This window comes from Prinia subflava, chromosome 4 (assembly GCF_021018805.1).
Source record: "Prinia subflava isolate CZ2003 ecotype Zambia chromosome 4, Cam_Psub_1.2, whole genome shotgun sequence".
NCBI lineage: Eukaryota > Metazoa > Chordata > Aves > Passeriformes > Cisticolidae > Prinia > Prinia subflava.
In genome coordinates, this window is record NC_086250.1 from 69,806,174 (window position 1) to 69,823,834 (window position 17,661).

At 40.4% G+C, this 17,661-nt stretch overlaps 1 protein-coding gene across 1 annotated transcript in view; it reads right to left on the reverse strand.

The window, feature by feature from the left end:
* Window positions 1-17,661, reverse strand: part of TAF3 (TATA-box binding protein associated factor 3) — a 113,562-nt gene that overhangs the window by 93,758 nt on the left and 2,143 nt on the right. The window contains exon 2 of the mRNA XM_063397068.1: window positions 9,323-9,565. Within this exon, the coding sequence (XP_063253138.1) occupies window positions 9,323-9,565 (243 nt within the window). The remainder of the gene's footprint in view (window positions 1-9,322; window positions 9,566-17,661) is intronic.

Sequence of the window (17,661 nt, forward strand, 5' to 3'; positions counted from 1 at the left end):
TCAGCTCCCTTTAAAGTTAATCTGAACACACTGGACTCCAAAGGAAATGAGAAGTGAGTTTCTCTCCCTTCCTATGGCACTGGGACTTCCTGTATTTTAGCAATTGGTCAAGAACTATTATTTCCTCCATGCTATTCCCAATTGTGACTGTCAGACGTAATTAGCGTTGTCCACACACAAGCACAAAATATTTGTTTAAATAAGCCTGGAACCAAAGTCCCACATGCACAGAAACCCAGAGAAACATGGAGAAACTCAGAGAATATTAAGATTCAAATATGCTGTGCCTGAATGAACATGCTGCTCTAAATATTTAGAAATGCAAAGTTCATTTGCTGAGATGAATATCCATAAAAATCTATGCAAGATAAGGGGTATTAAAATTATTCACTCTCCAGTTCAGGATGGATTATTTGGCCAATCTGTTAAGCTGTACTGCTCAGACACCCAGAATCTGTACCATCCTCCTCCCCTCAGGGAAAAGAGCTCATAACGTTTGAAGAAAAGTATGCTCCATCCCAACTGTAGGAATACACATGAAACACAGAACCTTCCTTTAACACAACCCTTTGGAATGGGAAAGCAGCAGACATCAACAGCGAGAATGCGGAGGGCAAACAAGTTCACCAAAGAAAATAAATTAAGCAGAATGCTGCAGATTGTAAAGTGGCCAGAAGAAAGGCCATTGAAGTTGTTATCGACCTCTTTCAAACACACACACGCAGAGCTGAACTTCAGTTTATCTCTCCATATAAAATACCACCCCTGGCAGCGTGGCGTCATCGCTCATAACCATCACCGAAAAATTAATCTCAAACCAAGTCAGAGAAATTTGTGACTTACTGTGTTACCACCTGAAGACCCACTGTTTTCCAGCCTTGGGCTAAGTACAAGCCAGATCCAGCCCTGCTCAAGTTGAACATTGCTCCTCAAAAACACAGGTATGCTATGGTAGGCTTTGCTTAACCCACCCAAACAATGCACATTTATACACAACATGCACACAGGGTTACATTTTACCCAGTCATGCTCTTCAAAGAAACAGAATCCAAACTAGAGAAATACAGAAAAATACTGTCTTGTCAAGTCATCAGAAAACCATTAATGTTTCTAATGAGCGCAATTACAAAAATGAAAGATTCCGAAAAAACACAGCTGAAGATGAACTTTAATTATCCAAGCATCTGTCTGTATGAACCAGGGTCATGTCTCCAAATGTCTTCGCATTTGAACTCTCCCTGTTATCCATCCAAGTCCTGCATTTCTCCCAGTCTTGCAAAATTAACTGGAATTGCCTACACATAAAAATGAGTTATCCCTTCCTAATGACTTACCCAGGCACTAGCATTCTCTTTAGCTGAGAGCTGGAGAAAACAGGAGCATGAACCAAAGGTGAAGACTGGAACAAGATGATCTCTGTGGTCCTTTCCAACCCTAATTCTAAGAAGACACTGAATTCAAGACCTGTATGGTAAAGTAAAAGTGCTTATCTGTGTGTGGCAAAAGACAAATAATTCAAATGAGCTTTCTTAGTCATAATTTTAAAACTTAGAAGGCAGAATTCCTTAGTGTTAACCTGGACTGTACCACATGCAGAAGTTTATAATGAGTCATTCCCCTGATTAGTGCAAGAGAGATACAGGGTCCCGTAATCCACTTGTGATCTTTGTCTAGACAATGTTATTTTTCTGATGCTGAGATCAAGGTTAGGCTCAGCTACATTTGAAAATGTGCACAAAATACCAAGCAGTGTTCCCAAACAGCTCCAAGCGTGGATATTTTTCACAGGAGTTAAGAAACATTTCAGACACTTCAGAGGTGTTAAACTGAGAAAAGTTACTCTGCAAGTAACAGTCCTCTAGGCAGTTGTGTTATTCAGAACCACCTGGAGGGTCAAATCCTGAATTCCAGATATGAATCATTCCCTGTGTCCAGGTAAATGCCACAGTTGCTATTAAGTAGCAGGAGGATGTTGGCATTGCTTAAGGCCACATGTCTCAAAATCAGACACACGTATGAGATCTCAACCAACATGTCCTGCTTCTGCATCCTAGTACAAAATTAAGGTTTGCTTGGACTGAGACATTTCTCCAGAAGTTTGGCACAAATTACCATTCCGGGAGGTAACAATCAAATTTGTGGCTTTGCTCCCAGTAGGTAAAATGATTTTTGTTTTTAAAGTGCCAGGAATTGTTAGCAATCACTAAGATGTTCATTAAGTTAAAGCATCCTTGGTGGCAGAAGTCAGAGAAAGAAAGAAAAGTATTTGATTAAAGAAAAATAGGAAACAGTCCTGCACGAAGTGAAAACACTGAAAAATAATAAAGTTACATGGTCAGCTCTTAAAATAGGCCAGTTGTGCTTCTCTTTTATCCTGCTTAAAGAATCAGGCAGACTTTCCATTTCCCACTCTCTACCCTCAAGTCCCCAAAAATATTCAGGGCAGTTAGGGAAAGTCTGAAAGCCCAAGAACAGTAACACCCAGCTATCAGACGATAATCTAATTTGAAACTTATGCTTTCAAAGACACAAAGGTGTCTGATAATCCAGCTGAAATAAAATCCTCGAGCATAGCTGCAGTAGACAGTGCAGGAAGCAAGACAGGCACTAAACAAAGTCACACATTGTCAGAAAAGGGAAAAAACTGATCTGACGTGACGAGTCAAGACAAGTGACAAAAGTTTTGCTGAAAAAGGATCAGTAGGAAATTAAAATCATGACAGCATTTCTGTTCAAAATACACAAGACAATAGAATCCTTTTATCACAAAGTCCCATTTTCTCCTCCAGTTTTATTCAAACCAAAATTGCAATTTGCACATCACAATGCAGTGAAAGGATCCATGACTTTCATTCCCATTCCATGTAAATAATTTACTGCAAAAGGCTGGCCTTTATCTGGCAACTTCTGTGTTTTGCAGTTTTTATTTTTGAATCCTTAAGAATCACTAACTTGTAAGTTATCTAAACAGGTCTGAAAAACAGAAAAATCTTTGTGAGAAGGTTTTAAAAGGATGATATCCTCTTGAAGTCACATTAGCTTCATTTCAATTGCTATATGCAGCAATAAAACTAGATAGCTTAAGAAGCTAAACCAATAAATTTTCACAATGCTGAATTTTTATAGTTAGTTTTACTAACTCCTTGCTATTAATTGTAAAAAAATGGAGGCAGCATCTTCCTAAAATTTATTTCCTGATTTGCTTCTTCTTATATAGCCAGGTTCCACCTGCTTTATTCATTTTGAGGGATAAAACACTTAAAAGACCCTAAAAACATGAAAATTCATCACAAGCCTCTCCTACAATTAAAAAACCCCTTTTTTAATCTGTGTCCTCCATTCCCCACTTCCAGTTGCCATTAAGTTTCTTAAAAAATAGCATGAGTTTTCAGGTTTTTTTTCCAAAGACATGAATTATTAGAAGTTAGGTACTAGTCTCCTAGACAATATAAAGTAATGCATGTGTCTGTCTCTGAGTCTACGGATCCCAGCTATGTGAGCTAGTTCCTGCCACAGATAAAGTTTTACTATGGCACTTATTACATTGACTTTTTTTTTTCTCCAAGTGCTGCAAATTAAAGTAGCTCTCCTGTGAAAATCTATTTAACTCCACATTAAAAAAAAACCCCAAACTTCATTAAATCCTTTCTTGCAGGATTTCATTGGAAATTATGCTTTCAATGATGACACAACTTTTTAAGAAAAGGTAGAGATACAGTTGTCCTCCCAACTACAGCTTTATCAGCACGCCTTCCAGAAAAATTATTTTTCTGTCTAATGGCAAGATTTAAACCAGGCACATTTTCTGTACACTTTTTTTTTTGTTCCTGTCTCATATTTTCCTTTTTTCCTTTGAAACCTGCCTCTCCTATTGGCTCCTTCCCAATGCCTTTCTTCTGGCTGCATCTCAAGCTTGGTTCCTTTTCTCATTTTGTCTCTCCTGTTGCTCCTTCCTTGCTGGGCTGCTGCAGAGTGAGGACTGCTCCTCACAAAAGCAATCAGAGTCTGACTTCCAGCACACTGCACACACAGGCAAAAGATGCCTGTGAGTATCAGCAACCAGGCACAGTGAGCAGCCAGCAGCAAAATTTTCACACTCTGGCAGGGCTTTAACTTCAAATTGCTTGAATACACAGTATCTGTTGAGGATACTGTGTATTCTGTGGTGGTTTCCTAACCAACTGTAGTAGAAAAATTCTGTTGAAAAGATCATTGCTGCTTTAAAATCATTGGTGCAGCTGCTAGAACGAGGGAGAGTTTGTCAGTGGGGTTAAACTAGAGCTGGGGAAAGGCAGAAAGGTGGGAAAATGACAACACAGAGACCTGTGTTACCAAAATGGCAAAGTGGATACCTCAGGATCCCTTTAAAAGCCCATCACATTCTAATTGAGAGGGACTGGCTTTGTTTAACCCTTGGAGAAACCAGAGACTGAAATCACTCTGGTCTGAGATCCACGACTTGTGATATTCCACTCTGGACCACAGGCTCAGAAAGCACTGCCAGCCTGAAGGGCAGTGACGATTATTAAATTCTATTTCCTGCTGGAGCTCCACACTAATGCTTTTTGTCACCCTGATGCTTAATGCTTTATACAATTACACTTCCAACACTAGGTAGAACCTAGACACAAAAATGTGTTCTTTTGATCAGCACCTTGCCTCACCAGCATGCCCAAGTCTCATCAATTCAAACGAGATTTCCAGCAGCAAATCAGCATAAAAAAACCTAGAGATGTGCTGAGAGGAGCTGCAGTCTGACATCTGGGTTTCCACACTTCCAGGTGGCTGAAAGCATCAGATTTTCATAGGTAACAGGTCCTAACATCACATCAGCAGCAAAGAGGGGAAAAGGCAGGACTGTAAGAAGATCAGCAATTTTATGCTTTGATCTGACAGAGAAATAAAATGCTCTGACAGAAAAGGCTACAAATAAATCTGAATTTGTAAACTGTGCCAAGAACTTGTCCTGACTCAGTGATCAGCAATACAATGACAGTGCTTGGGCACACTTTACCAGGAATGAAAGACAACAACATTTAATGCCTGGTAAAAATTACATTTGTTTCCACACCATTTTTAAGGAGAAGGAGCCGAACCTCTAGGAGCAGGAGTGAAGTAGTATGAAAAAGAGGAGAGAAAAAAATGCAGCTGGAACTGCGGAGAGAGCCTGACTCTCTAAAAGCTCCCCTTCTCCCCAGAAAATACCTAAACTAGTGGGAAGAGGCTCTCATGTTTTCTCCCTCATATCCTGCTGACATACACCAGCACAATGAGAGTGTAAGAAAATAACAAGGGTCTAATGCAAAAACCACAGACTATGAACAGTATTGCACAACAAATCAAATGTGTTTTCTTCAGTTTCCCAGGTAGAGAAGTAAGGACGGACTGCCTGTGACTTCACAAAGCCACAAAAAGAGAGCAGTTGACATAAAGTGTTTTTTTAAAAAAAACAAATTATTATTATTTTTTTAAATGAAGTGATAAAAAGAAGCAGCAAGCCCAGGTTAATTCTAGGAATCTTAAAAATAAGGACACTGTGGCACATACGGGATTCACACCTCACTTTTCACGTAAGAACATGATATATATTCTTACAACATCAGGACTCAGGCCTCTCAACATTATCACAAAATGTAATAGTGATTATTATTAGCTGTGGAGAAGTATCTGGGCTTTCTCAGCTGGCCTAGTTTCAGCACATACTGTTTTGCTTCAAATGCAATCAACAAATTCTATGAAGTTGATTTATTATTGCAAAATGTATGTTCTCTTGCATTAAAGCACAAGAAATAAAGCATGACCATCATGTTTTGTAACTAATTTATTTTTTTCTCCTTTTTTAATCTGTCTTACAAGTTTACCATGACATTTTAGTGACAACAGTGCTAAACTAACTCAAAAACAAAAAGGAGACTAATTAAAAATAGGCAGACAGCGAACATCATGATACATTGGCATAAAATTATCCCTTCAGTGTCCTTTGTAAAAATACTGCTAAAAACCCAACATTTTCCATGGTAATACTGAGTCAGATTGTTTTATAATATATAGAATTATATATGCAGATCCTCACAGCCCAAGCATTTGGTTAGAGCTTGCATTCCATATTTAAGGCAAGAAAACATTTTCTGCTTTCTTGGAACAAAACTTGTGTCACTGAACTGAACTTCTGACTGACACAAATTACAGATCTTGAAAACTTATTTGTCTTGCTCCCTTTCCCCCACAACTTCAGGAATCACTCAGAGCTCTTTCAGAATTTCTTACTGCTGAGCACAGTGAAGGAGATGGCTCCTCTCAGGCTGGAAGGGCTTTCTGCTCTTATGGAGTCTCTGGCAATGATAACTAAGATATCTCTCGAGCTGCTGGGCAGCCTCTGCATAGCCTGAACCCTCACCAGCTCTGGAGCAAGTGGAAATAAAAGTTGGTTACATGTGCAGAACTGAAGGACTTTTGAGAAGGAGGGTAGCAACACCTACTGGTCGTGGCGCAGACTGAACTCTGCTTTGGTTTTTAAATTAACAGTACTGAGAAAAGAGTTTTTCTTATTGAAAGTCATGGCTACATTATTGCTAAATATATTAGCACTTGTAATTTCTGACCCCTAACAGTAAATAAACATTCATAACTAAGCTGAGCTCTAGGCTTTGATATAAAACAGGACATAAGGAGTCCTGCTGACAATTCCTTAAAGTCACTGAAAGATTCTCATCATACACACTGATGAGCACAAAGCCTTCCTCCATTTCTAATTATTGTCTACTCAAAGCAACTCAAATATTATGGACTGAACAATCTGAGCAGCCTCATTTTTTTTCTACTCTATAAAATATTGCAAAATATTTAAATGGCTTCTGCAATTCTTCAGTACTTTTACCACGCATTCCTTTAATCTTCAAAAATAAGTTTTTCTTCCAAATTTTACTTGGAATAACAAAGAACAAAATATACACAGCAGTTTTGTGATCCACCTCATCCCTCTTGAAAACAAACCACAGAGCACAAACACCATTTTCAGAAAACACTTAATTCAAAATTAAAATGTCCTCAACTGTAAATATTTTAAATCAACTATAACAAATCTGCATTCAGCAACTGTATTTAATGCTTCCTTTAAATTTCCATTAAAAAATATTTTATTCATTTTTTCAAGTTGTGTGTGTCTATAGGTCCTCTGATACACTACCCTTAGGCATCAGAAGTTTTCCTGGTTCTCATCCAACTTTGGAAATAATATCTTCTTGCTTCAGGTGTTAAAAGGATTCATACATTATTTATAAGGACTGCTAAAATCTAACTCCTGGATCTAACTTGCAAGAGAAAGAGTATAAAAAGTTACATATAGAAAAAAAAAAAGAAAAAGCACAACTGTCCCCATTTCAATTTTTAGCCTCTCTTTGTATGTCATCTATTGTCAGGCTGAGTCTGTAACTCTCCTCTCTCCCTCCCCACACTCAGATATTTGTCTGCAGCTGCTTTGAGCCTCTCTGGATTTGACTTTTCTTGCATATTTTAGAGTCTGATTTTCCAAGAGGAAAAACCCAAAACAATTGCAACACTGCTGGGCAACTTGTTAGGCTTCAAAGATGTTGGATTTCTCTGACAGAATTGTGTCTGTTTACCTCCTGAAGAATCAGGCTAAAGCCAGTACCCAGAACAGGGGTGCTAAAATCCCCATTCACTTCTCAAAGTCTTCTTCCTCAGTACTCTTCTTTTATATATGCTGTCTACACATATGATATTTACATTTTGTTTGCCTCTTCCTGTTTTGAGAGAGTTCATTGTTAGATTTTTAAAACAACCCTTTTAACAAGCTTCACAAGGGTGAGACTTTAGGATCTCCTCACCAATTTAAGAGAGTATTTCTGTTTTGCAGAGCAGTTCCATTTCCTGGAATCCAATTCCTTGTATTAAGGTGAGAAACACTGAAATGCTATTGATCTATAAAGCACAACTAAAGGAAACAGAGAATGAAAGTCTACAGAGCCTCAGAAATACTCACCAGGATGAGTAAGTCCTCACCTTGTTACTGGAATGAGCTTATTTGTTCAGAACATACCAAACCCAGTACCTGTTCTTGAGATATCTGTTCCTGACCACAATTTCACTTGCTCTAACTGGAGTTCACAGCAGCTGCATCCTTTAGCTGACCATGATGTGAGAAAGCCCGAATGCACAGCTTGCTATATCACTGGAACATTGCCCCATGCCACACCTGCAGCACAGCAATGAATTTCTTTGCCCAACAAGGTGATGTTGCTTATGTTCATTCTTACACTGGGCAGCATTTTCATACTTATTTCAACAGGCAGACTTTGAGATCTTAGTTCTTAACAAAAGAGCAATATGCACAATAGAGCATGATCCCTTCTGTCCCCACAAAATTCTAAATTATGTATCTTGTGCAGGTTGCACCTGTTCATTACACTCTTTTGGAAAATTAAGTTCTTCTGTCTGGGATTTTTATACCCACAACCTTACATATATTTATTTCCACACAAAGTACAGTAGTGTGCTGTTCACTATTCAAAGGGCAAGTCAGACTAGGTCATGTTTCTTAAAGGTTTATCTTATTAGCAATCAAGTCTCATATAGCTGAAAAATAGAGAAAACAAGTATGCTTTTTCCAATGCCACAGTTAAAATTCCCAGGTTAATTGCATCTCATAGCACTTGTATAGTTGGTTTCACTGCTTCCTCAACCTTTGCCTCAGTGGGACAAGAAAGGGAAGGAGCAGTTGGAACAGTGATGGTGAAACTCTAATCAACATTAACAAAGAGAATTAAAAGCCAGTACAATGCCTCTAAAATATTACATATAATAGATAAAATATCCATATTTTAAAGCTGAATTAATTTTAATTGGAAAATGAGGTTTTTCTGTTTGGTTGGGTTGGGCTTTTTGGTGAAATTTGTTACAAGTAAGAAGAAACAGCTGTCAGGAGCAGGAAATGCTGTGCCAGTCTCACCAGCCTTCCTTCTTCTACCTTTACCAAATTACAGAAGCTCTTGTAGGATGCATAAGGAAGAGGCTAACACATAAAAGGTAATGCAAAGCATTCATTCATCTGAAAACTTAAAATTTAGAATAAATTATTATGACATGGGGTAACATGGTGAATTCTTGGCACGAGTTAATCTGGAAGGAAAGTGAAAACAGCAGAGAACAAACTTGCACTGCTGCCTGTTCTGCACTCCTGCTTAGATAACACCCCATGGGCAGTTCCCAAGCCATTCCACAGGGCAGCACAGCTTGAGCTGCTGGGGGATGCCCACAAATACCCAAACACACCAACACTGAAAGCAAAGGATTGATTTCGCACCTTCCTGAGAGGAGACAATCGGCGGCAGGTAATCGGGGATGTACTCCTTCCTCTCCTCTGCATCCTTGCTGCCCAGCTGGGGGAACTGGAGGATGTTGTTCTTGCTGACGGGGAACGAAGGGATTTGATGTGCAAAAGTGACAGGTTCAATATTGTGGATGTAATCTTCCAGCTCGTGCAGGTTAACCCCCATAAGCTTGAAGGCATCGCCTACGTCATCCAAAATTGGATCTGTGCGGCCATCTGGGACACAAAAGAAACAAAACAGAAGAAGAATATTTTCACAGAAATCCGGGTGAAAAAATTCAACCTGAAGATGCTTTGAGATGACAGTCCCCCAGCTCATCACCAGTATGAGTGATGGATTTACTGCACCACAGTTCTACCAGGTTTGCTTTCAGAAGGGTTTTGTTTTGAGCCATCACTTTGTTTCAAACCATACCATTGAAGAACTGCACTCCAGGAAGCAAATCAAGCCCAAACGAGGGAGCAACAACAGGCAGCTTTACCTGGCAACAGCCAATTAACACCACATGACCCCAGATGCAGAAAGTGCACTTTACCAGATCAAACATTATTCCTCAATCTAAAAGAGAAACAATTTCATTTTTTTGAACTGACTGTAGTTTGCAGAGAGAAAAGAAAAAGTCTCTTGATATAAAAAAACCCTTCACAATGTATCTTTCCACCAGATGAAATCTAAAGGCTTCATAAACTATGAGCCACTTCATCTACTGGTTAGCTACACCTCCTGGATAAAAGAGAGGAATATTAAGTAGTGGTCTGATGAGGAGAGAATATTTTATACTTCAAGGGTTGATTTCCTGAGGGGCAATTCAAGTTTGATTCTACAGCAAAATCCTTGCTTTCCTCACAAAAAAAAGCACAGTTGAAACCTCACTGGCCATGCAGTTGAGATCTTTATTTAATAGGATCTCTAAGAACACAGTCCAACAGAGGATGCAGTTTGTGCTGTACAGTGTATTTGGCTCAAAGCCAGAAGTTCAAGTACCTCAGTTTCCCTGACTTCATAGAGGAAAATCCTCAAAAGGCCTCTGGAGGGAGAACTGGGTACCTGGCTTTGGCAGCCAAGGCACCACTTCAAGTCTCTTCCTGACTTTTCATACCAACAATAACCCAAAAACAATGCTGTAAACCCCAAGCATGATTTTTAATTCAATAAAATGATATACTGAATTATTACAATTCTGTAGAATTGGCTTATGAAGATATTACATCCCTATATGATGATAAGCTGTGATTTACTTTAAAAATAATTATGGAAAAGCAGCCTGTGCTTATTGAAGGAACACAATGGCTATTGTGGAGCCCTGGCTCCAGAGAATGGGGGGATGCTCATTTGTTTGTCCTTTAACCTAATCTCCTCTTGGTTTATCTGGAAGCTGAGGCAGCTGAGCGGGCTGGTTCTCACATCTCTGCATGAATTTCACCCCCCAGCCAACTCACGCCTGCAGGTACGTTTAGAAAATGAGAATTTTGTTCTAGAATTTCCCTTCTTAAGTCTTGCAGTGAAGATAAGGATAATACTCAGATTATGGGGTTGATTCTCAGCTCTCCAACACTGGCCTCTTGTGTGACTCCGGGCAAGTCTCGCTTGTGTTTTAATTCTTTCCACAGCTAAAAGGGAGATCAGACCAAGTTCCTGCCAGTTTTACCCTCCTGTATTTGGAATGTGAACTCTGCAGGGTGAGAAGCACCACGGAGATTGTGTTTGTGTAATATCTGGCATAAGTATAATACCAGTTTGCTCTGCAAACTCCAGACTTGCATGCACATAATTACATGAGGATATCACCGCTTCAGAGCTGTTATGAGACCCTTATACTTATTAAGGGGGAAAAATTTATGCTTAAAAAATTAAATTCAGATAATTGACACCACTAAGAAGTTTCGTGTTGTTGCTCTTAGTTGCTCTTCAGGCTATGAAGGTACCTGTGAACTCACTGAAGCATTTTCTAAGGTGTCAAGATTTAACAGGTACAAGTTTGACAGACAGGTGAAAAGAAAAACTTGGGGAAAACTTTTCAAAGGTCTTTTCCTAGATATGCACATGATCTTTTTAACCTCCAGAAAAGTGTGCTGACATGATTAGCAAGTGATAAATGCTAAAAAGGAATTCTTTCTACAAGTGCTTTTTAAGAACACGTGGCAGAGAAGCAGCTACTAAGTGTAACTGAAGCATGGAGATATTTAACAACTGTATCATGAAACAATTATGTATGTAGAAAGTGGGTTCAAAAGGTGACCAAAAAAACCCCAAAGAAGATTCAATTTTCCCACAGCTTTGACATTTGCCTCCAAAGAGACAATGCCAAGTCATAAGATTGATTGAAAACTAGAAATAATGTTTAAACCTGCAACTGTCGGAGATATGAAAGGATGGAGCAGTTAACCCTTCTTTTCAAGAGAGTGTCCTCAGTGAAAAAAGTGTTTGAAAAAGGTTTCAGGTCTGTACTATGTCTGTATTTAAAATCAAACTAGTTAACAATTGGAAATTATCATAACACAAAAATGCATTAAATGTGTTTCCAGGTTATTCATCAAATAAAGACTTTACACTTTTATTTCAACAGTTTAGCATTTCTCTTCTCCCTCTGGCTTAATAAAAAAATCAGTAAAATAGCAGAAGCCAGACACATGAAAGGGAATGCTGACAAACATGTAACACACTCTCTCCTGGTGTTTCATTTAGTCTTAGGCCTTTCTCTCTGAGCAAATGATGCCAAAGAAAAAAGTTTAATCTGTGGATATTGAACTTATTTTCCTCCACATATCTGTGGTATCCCCAGTTTAAAAATTCAGATGCTAATAATTAATCTAATGTCACACAGCAAGTCAGTGCCAGATCACAGACGGTTCAGAGCTTTGGTTTCCAGTCTCTTGCTGTTCTTTATACCACAGCACTTTAAATACTATCACTGTTCAGGGCTGGGAAGAGGCAGAAGGAGGTGGGAATAATTTATCCAGCAAATTACAACTCTCCTCCTTATACCCCATGAACAGCGAACTAGGAAAATACCTTTCTCACAGGCTTTTAAGCAGCACTATCTCCCAGAATGGGAACTGTGCTCCAAAAGTGGTAAAGCTGTGGCAGCAGCAGAGCTAAATTAAGACCATTTGGTCTCAAAACAGCTCACCAGAAACCTGTGGGAATGGCAGTGCAGCTACGACACTCTCAGCTTCCCTGGGCGTGAGAACAAGCACGAGGTGAGGAGCAATCTGCACACAGATCCCAAAAAAAGCTCTAGACTGAAATGATGGGCAAAGAGAATCCAGGCAGAGCTGAGTATTTGTGTGGAAAGTTATCCAGCCCTCAGCCCCACGGCTCAGCATCACCTGCAGATGAACCAACCTGTCCACAAGGATAACCAAATCAAACAGAACGAGGATGGAACACTAAACTCCCCTACAAACAACAGTCTGGGTTGTGGGGAAAAGGACTTTTTAGAAGCTCCTAAAGCCTGGTTATTTTTGCAAAAGTCACAAGAATCCCTCCAGCAAACAAGCTGGCCAGTGCTGATGCCATCCAAAGGCACTGTGAGGGGGTGTTAGGGAGTTAGGTGTGGGAGTTAAGGAACTGTCTCACTTGCCTTAAATTCAGTCTCAGGAATAGCTGATTTTCTTTTGTCAAACATCCCCACCACCTCCTCCTTCCTGGCCCAAATTTCATATTAACAAGTGAAAATTTAACAGGCAAGTAAGCACAGAACAGAAGAGCTTTTAGTTTCATGCCAGGTTTCTTAAAGGAAGCAACTACAGTTCTGTAATAAATATACCAAGAAAAATTAATGAGTCACCACCCATGCAACATGTACATGTGTTATAAATAGCTCAGCATTCCCCCTCATAGCTGCTGTAAAAGAGATTTTTTTTTAGATGTTATTTTAACCAGCAAATTATTAGGTATAGCTCCTTGGTATTTTAATTATAGGCTCTATCACAAATTCCTTGTGCTCCAGCACATCACACAAAGTTACTCCAGGATAACTGTTTCAAGGAGACAACACAGCTTTCATCCAGCAAAGCCATAAGCATGCACAATAGGTTATTTAGAAAGTATAGATGCCTTACTTAAATGCACTTAAGTGGGGAAAAAAGGGTCCTATTAATGTAGTTACCAGTCAGGCAAAAGCACCTTTTTGCTATTGGTGCTCAGTCTGCTCCTTCTCCCAGTAACTTCAGAAATGTCAAGCAAAAAAACCCACACTGTCCTTCTTTATATTAGAAGTCAGTCAGAAGTTAATTAGACTAAAAACATCAACACTTAAGGTTATAAGGACATAAAATGTAAGCTGATAATGAATGTTACGGGCACAGGATAGATCCTTGTTACAAAGTCATTCAAGGACCAGCAGAGGGAATCAGCTCATTTCAACTGATCCTCAAAATCCAATTCTTTGATAGGGATTATTACTGTATGGTGGTAAGAATGAAGTAACTAAAAAAAAAGAACAAAACCAAAGAAAACACATGAGGTAAACTTGACATTATAAAGAAATAAATTGGTGATGTCAGGTGAATTCTCTCCTCTGTGGCAATTACCTATGAAAATATTGGTCTTCTGTTTGCATTCTCCCTTTTCTATAATGAAGTTTACAGGAGAGACTGTGCAGACACTGGAACAGTTTTGGAGCCAGTTCTGCCTTAGAAAACATTTTGCAATATTGGCAATTTTTCCTTCCAATTATAATACTGTGCTCACCAGATCAGAACCTGCCTTTTAACAAAAAATGCAGTTGCATTAATAATACCAATTTCAATACAGTCATTAATATTTTTATATGTATATATAATTAAAATGTAGTCCTGCAAGGAACAGGACTCAATAATCCATATGGGTCCCTTCCAACTTGAGATATTCTACAATTCTGTGTTTGCATAAAAATAATCTTCAAAAAAGTATCAAACAACATGAAACTAAATATCAACATTTAAACTTTATTTCCTAACTGCTAGAAAATTTCAGAAGGAAAAAAAATAAAATCACAATATATCCAAGCATAACTCAACACTGAAAACTGAAGGAAAGCAGAGGAAAATCCACGTCTAAATTCAAAAATTGAATTATTTAGCTTATTACACTTCTAGTTGTAGTAGCAGATAATCTAAATTTGTCCTGTTGAAATATGCCCAGGTCCCCTCAGTGACAGAAGCTAAATAGCTTCTATCTGACTGGTTTTTAGAGCAATGTACCAGAAAAAAGAGACTCTGGGGGGTGAGAATGACAACTCCCCTCCTCATCCCTCCCCTGAACTGCACCACTCACCTAAACAGACTGGAAACTGAACTCCCTCACTGGATGTGTTAAGTTAAGAGTTAAACATGACATATTCTGCATGTCTATAGCCCACCACCCCACTGCCCGTCTACCTTAGTTAAATTCATGGCAAACAAAGCAGATTTCTGAGCTCATGGAGATCATGGACAGCTCCCCAGTATAAAAGAACCCAACCTATACAATCCAGAGCAGATAACTCAAAGCACCAGCTCTGCCACCCCTCTATCAAACCACGTGAAATAGGAGTGCAAAACCAAGTGGCACCTACAGAGAGCTTTTCCCTTTTCACCTCTGCTTAAAACCAACAATAACAACACACAACTCTGCTCGTAGAAACCACTCTACATCAGTTTGTTTTGTAGCCCGATACCTTAATTACACTCCACAACACTGGCTTTCAAATATTGAATTTAAATTTTAGGATAAAACAGCACACAGCATATTGAATGGTGCTCCTTTGATAAGCTTTCCACAAATCTGAGCAGCATAAGATGGTGTGCTTTAGGAGGAAAACCCTGATTTTCTCCCTGTAAGTTCAGCCTCTCCTCCACCCCAACACAGCATTCAGAAGCATTTCACGGCATCAAACACATCTCAAACCCGCTTTGCAAATCCTTTTGCCTTCTCTTTGCAGCCACAGAAGCTCCCATCAACTACAGCTAGTGCAAATGCAAAGAAACAACAGCAGAAAAGTAATGAAAATCTTGAATGTAGCTCTCCTAATGGGATGTAACAGCTGGAACAAAGATCTAACCCAGCTGGGAGAGGCATCATTTTCTTCTGCAAGTGAGAGAACACGTGAGCAGCGATGACAGCTTTTCACCACGCTGCCTCAACAACGTCAGAGTAAATCCATTCAGTTTGGAACACAAAGATTATGTCCCTCAGCTGACAGCCCTGCTAACTCAAACCCCACTGGTTTGACTCCGAGATAACGCCCTGACAATGAAGATGCTACAATTGGAATTTAATTAATTCTACTTAGGCAAAACCATGGCAGAATTCAGCTCATTCATCCAGAGCTGGGTTTGTACAGTAACTTATTTTAGGAGCAAAAGGAAACAATTCTGAAATCGCAGGGAGATGTCAGCTCAGTATTAAGATGTCATTTACAAACCCTTTTAAAGAAAGAAATACAGGGATCGTTTTAAGAGAAGTAATACAAAAAATACCACATCACTGGCACAAACACAGCATATTCCCCTTCTCCTCAAAGAAAAAAAAAAACCCAAAACAACAAAAAACCCCAAACAGAAAGATTGTGATACTTGTGGTACTTCCTTCCCAGCTCATAGAGGGGAAAAATGCCTTTACCCACTTTCAGTAAGCAAACCCAAAGAGAGGTATACCTGGATTCTACAAACTTCCAATCCTCAGCACTAAAAAATTTATTTGCATCATCTCTGTCTTTTCCTCCCAGTCTTAGAAACACTGCAGCACAAGCATCTTCCCAAGAATTTGTAATAATCATACGAAAGGACAGCTCTGATCAAACCTAGATGAGCTTCTTTTTCACCTTGCACTCCATCCCCCTAAACCCTCTCTTTTGTCTCCTTTAGTTGCTTTAAAGATTATTTCTGTGTGGATAGGGACAGAAATTTCAGAGCTGTACTTGTGCTGCTGTGATGCATGGGTTAATATTGCACAGTCCCATTTCTAGACTAACTTGCTCTCAAATTTGAGGAAAGTTGAACAAGTAAAGCTATTCAACCTGAGAAATCCAGTTTGCAGAACACAGTCGTTCCCAAGCTTGGTTACACTGGCACTGTCAGACTTGATGTCAATTATTCCTGAAATGATGAAGCAGAGCCAGGATCAAGTACACTCAGCTCATCACTTCGCTTCATAGGGGATCCCTGCAACAATGAGAACTTCCCTTCTTCAGAGAAGGGACACAACCTCCACCAGCAGCACTTTCAGGCTGTGGTTGCTCCTCTCCTGACCAAGCCACTCACACTGCACTTCCCAGCTCCACACGCTTTCCAAATTCACCCCTGCAGAGGAATCCAACACACCCAGCCCTCACAGTTCCTTGGATCCTGCATCCAACCCACCAGCAGCTGACAGCAATGTGTCTCTGACTTTCCTCTCGCCTGTGGTTGTGACACCTCATTAGCTCAGTTCCCACAGCTTGGACAGAAGGACTGGCAAACACTCCCAGGGATGCATTTCAGGGCTGCCACCACTGTTACCTCTCCAGTAACCTCCCCCAGGCCCCAGCACACTCTCTGAACTGGTGGTGGCTACAGTAACCCTCAAATCCACCACCAGTGAGTCACCTTCTCCCTGCCCAGCACTTCAGGCAGTCAATTATCCATCCCAGATCCAACCCCTGCCAGACCCAACCCCTGCCAGACCCAACTGCTCTGACCCCCCAGGGGCTCTCCAGGACTTTCCCCTCCACAAGTACAGGACACACGGAGCAGCAGCTGCCCACAATGCCACAGCTCTCCAGCATGCCAAAGGAAGGGGAAACATGTCACTCTTTTCACAGGAGGCACAAGCAGCTCTGTTTCCCCAGGCACACAGCCTACATCCACCTCTCCAAGGAACCCCTGCTTCCCAAAGTCCCTCCACTATGGAGTTCCCCCTTCATTTCCTTCCTATTACTCCCCGATCCAGCAGGAGCACTGGCAGTCCCTCTCTGCCACAGGACACCCTCCCTGCCCCACACACAGGGCAGCAAAGGCCTGCACACACAGACCCATGACCCTCTGACCACACCGACAGCCTGAGCCTTGCTCCGCATTCCCCACAACATTTCCTGTGTTTAGACCCGGCAGTGACCCTGACAGCCTCCCTGTCCCTGCAGATTGTCACCTCCCCACCCCTTCCTGACCCAGCAGAACCCTTTCCTGACATCTCCAGACCCAGCACACCCCTACCACCCTCTCAGTGGCCTCAGTGGCAGCATGACTGACCAAGCAAGCAACTGGACATCCCATCCTCCAACACCCCATGTTCTGCAGGTACCTGCAGGGACACTCACAGTCCCAAGGGACACAACTGCATCTTCTGCTGTAGACCCAGACCCAGCAGT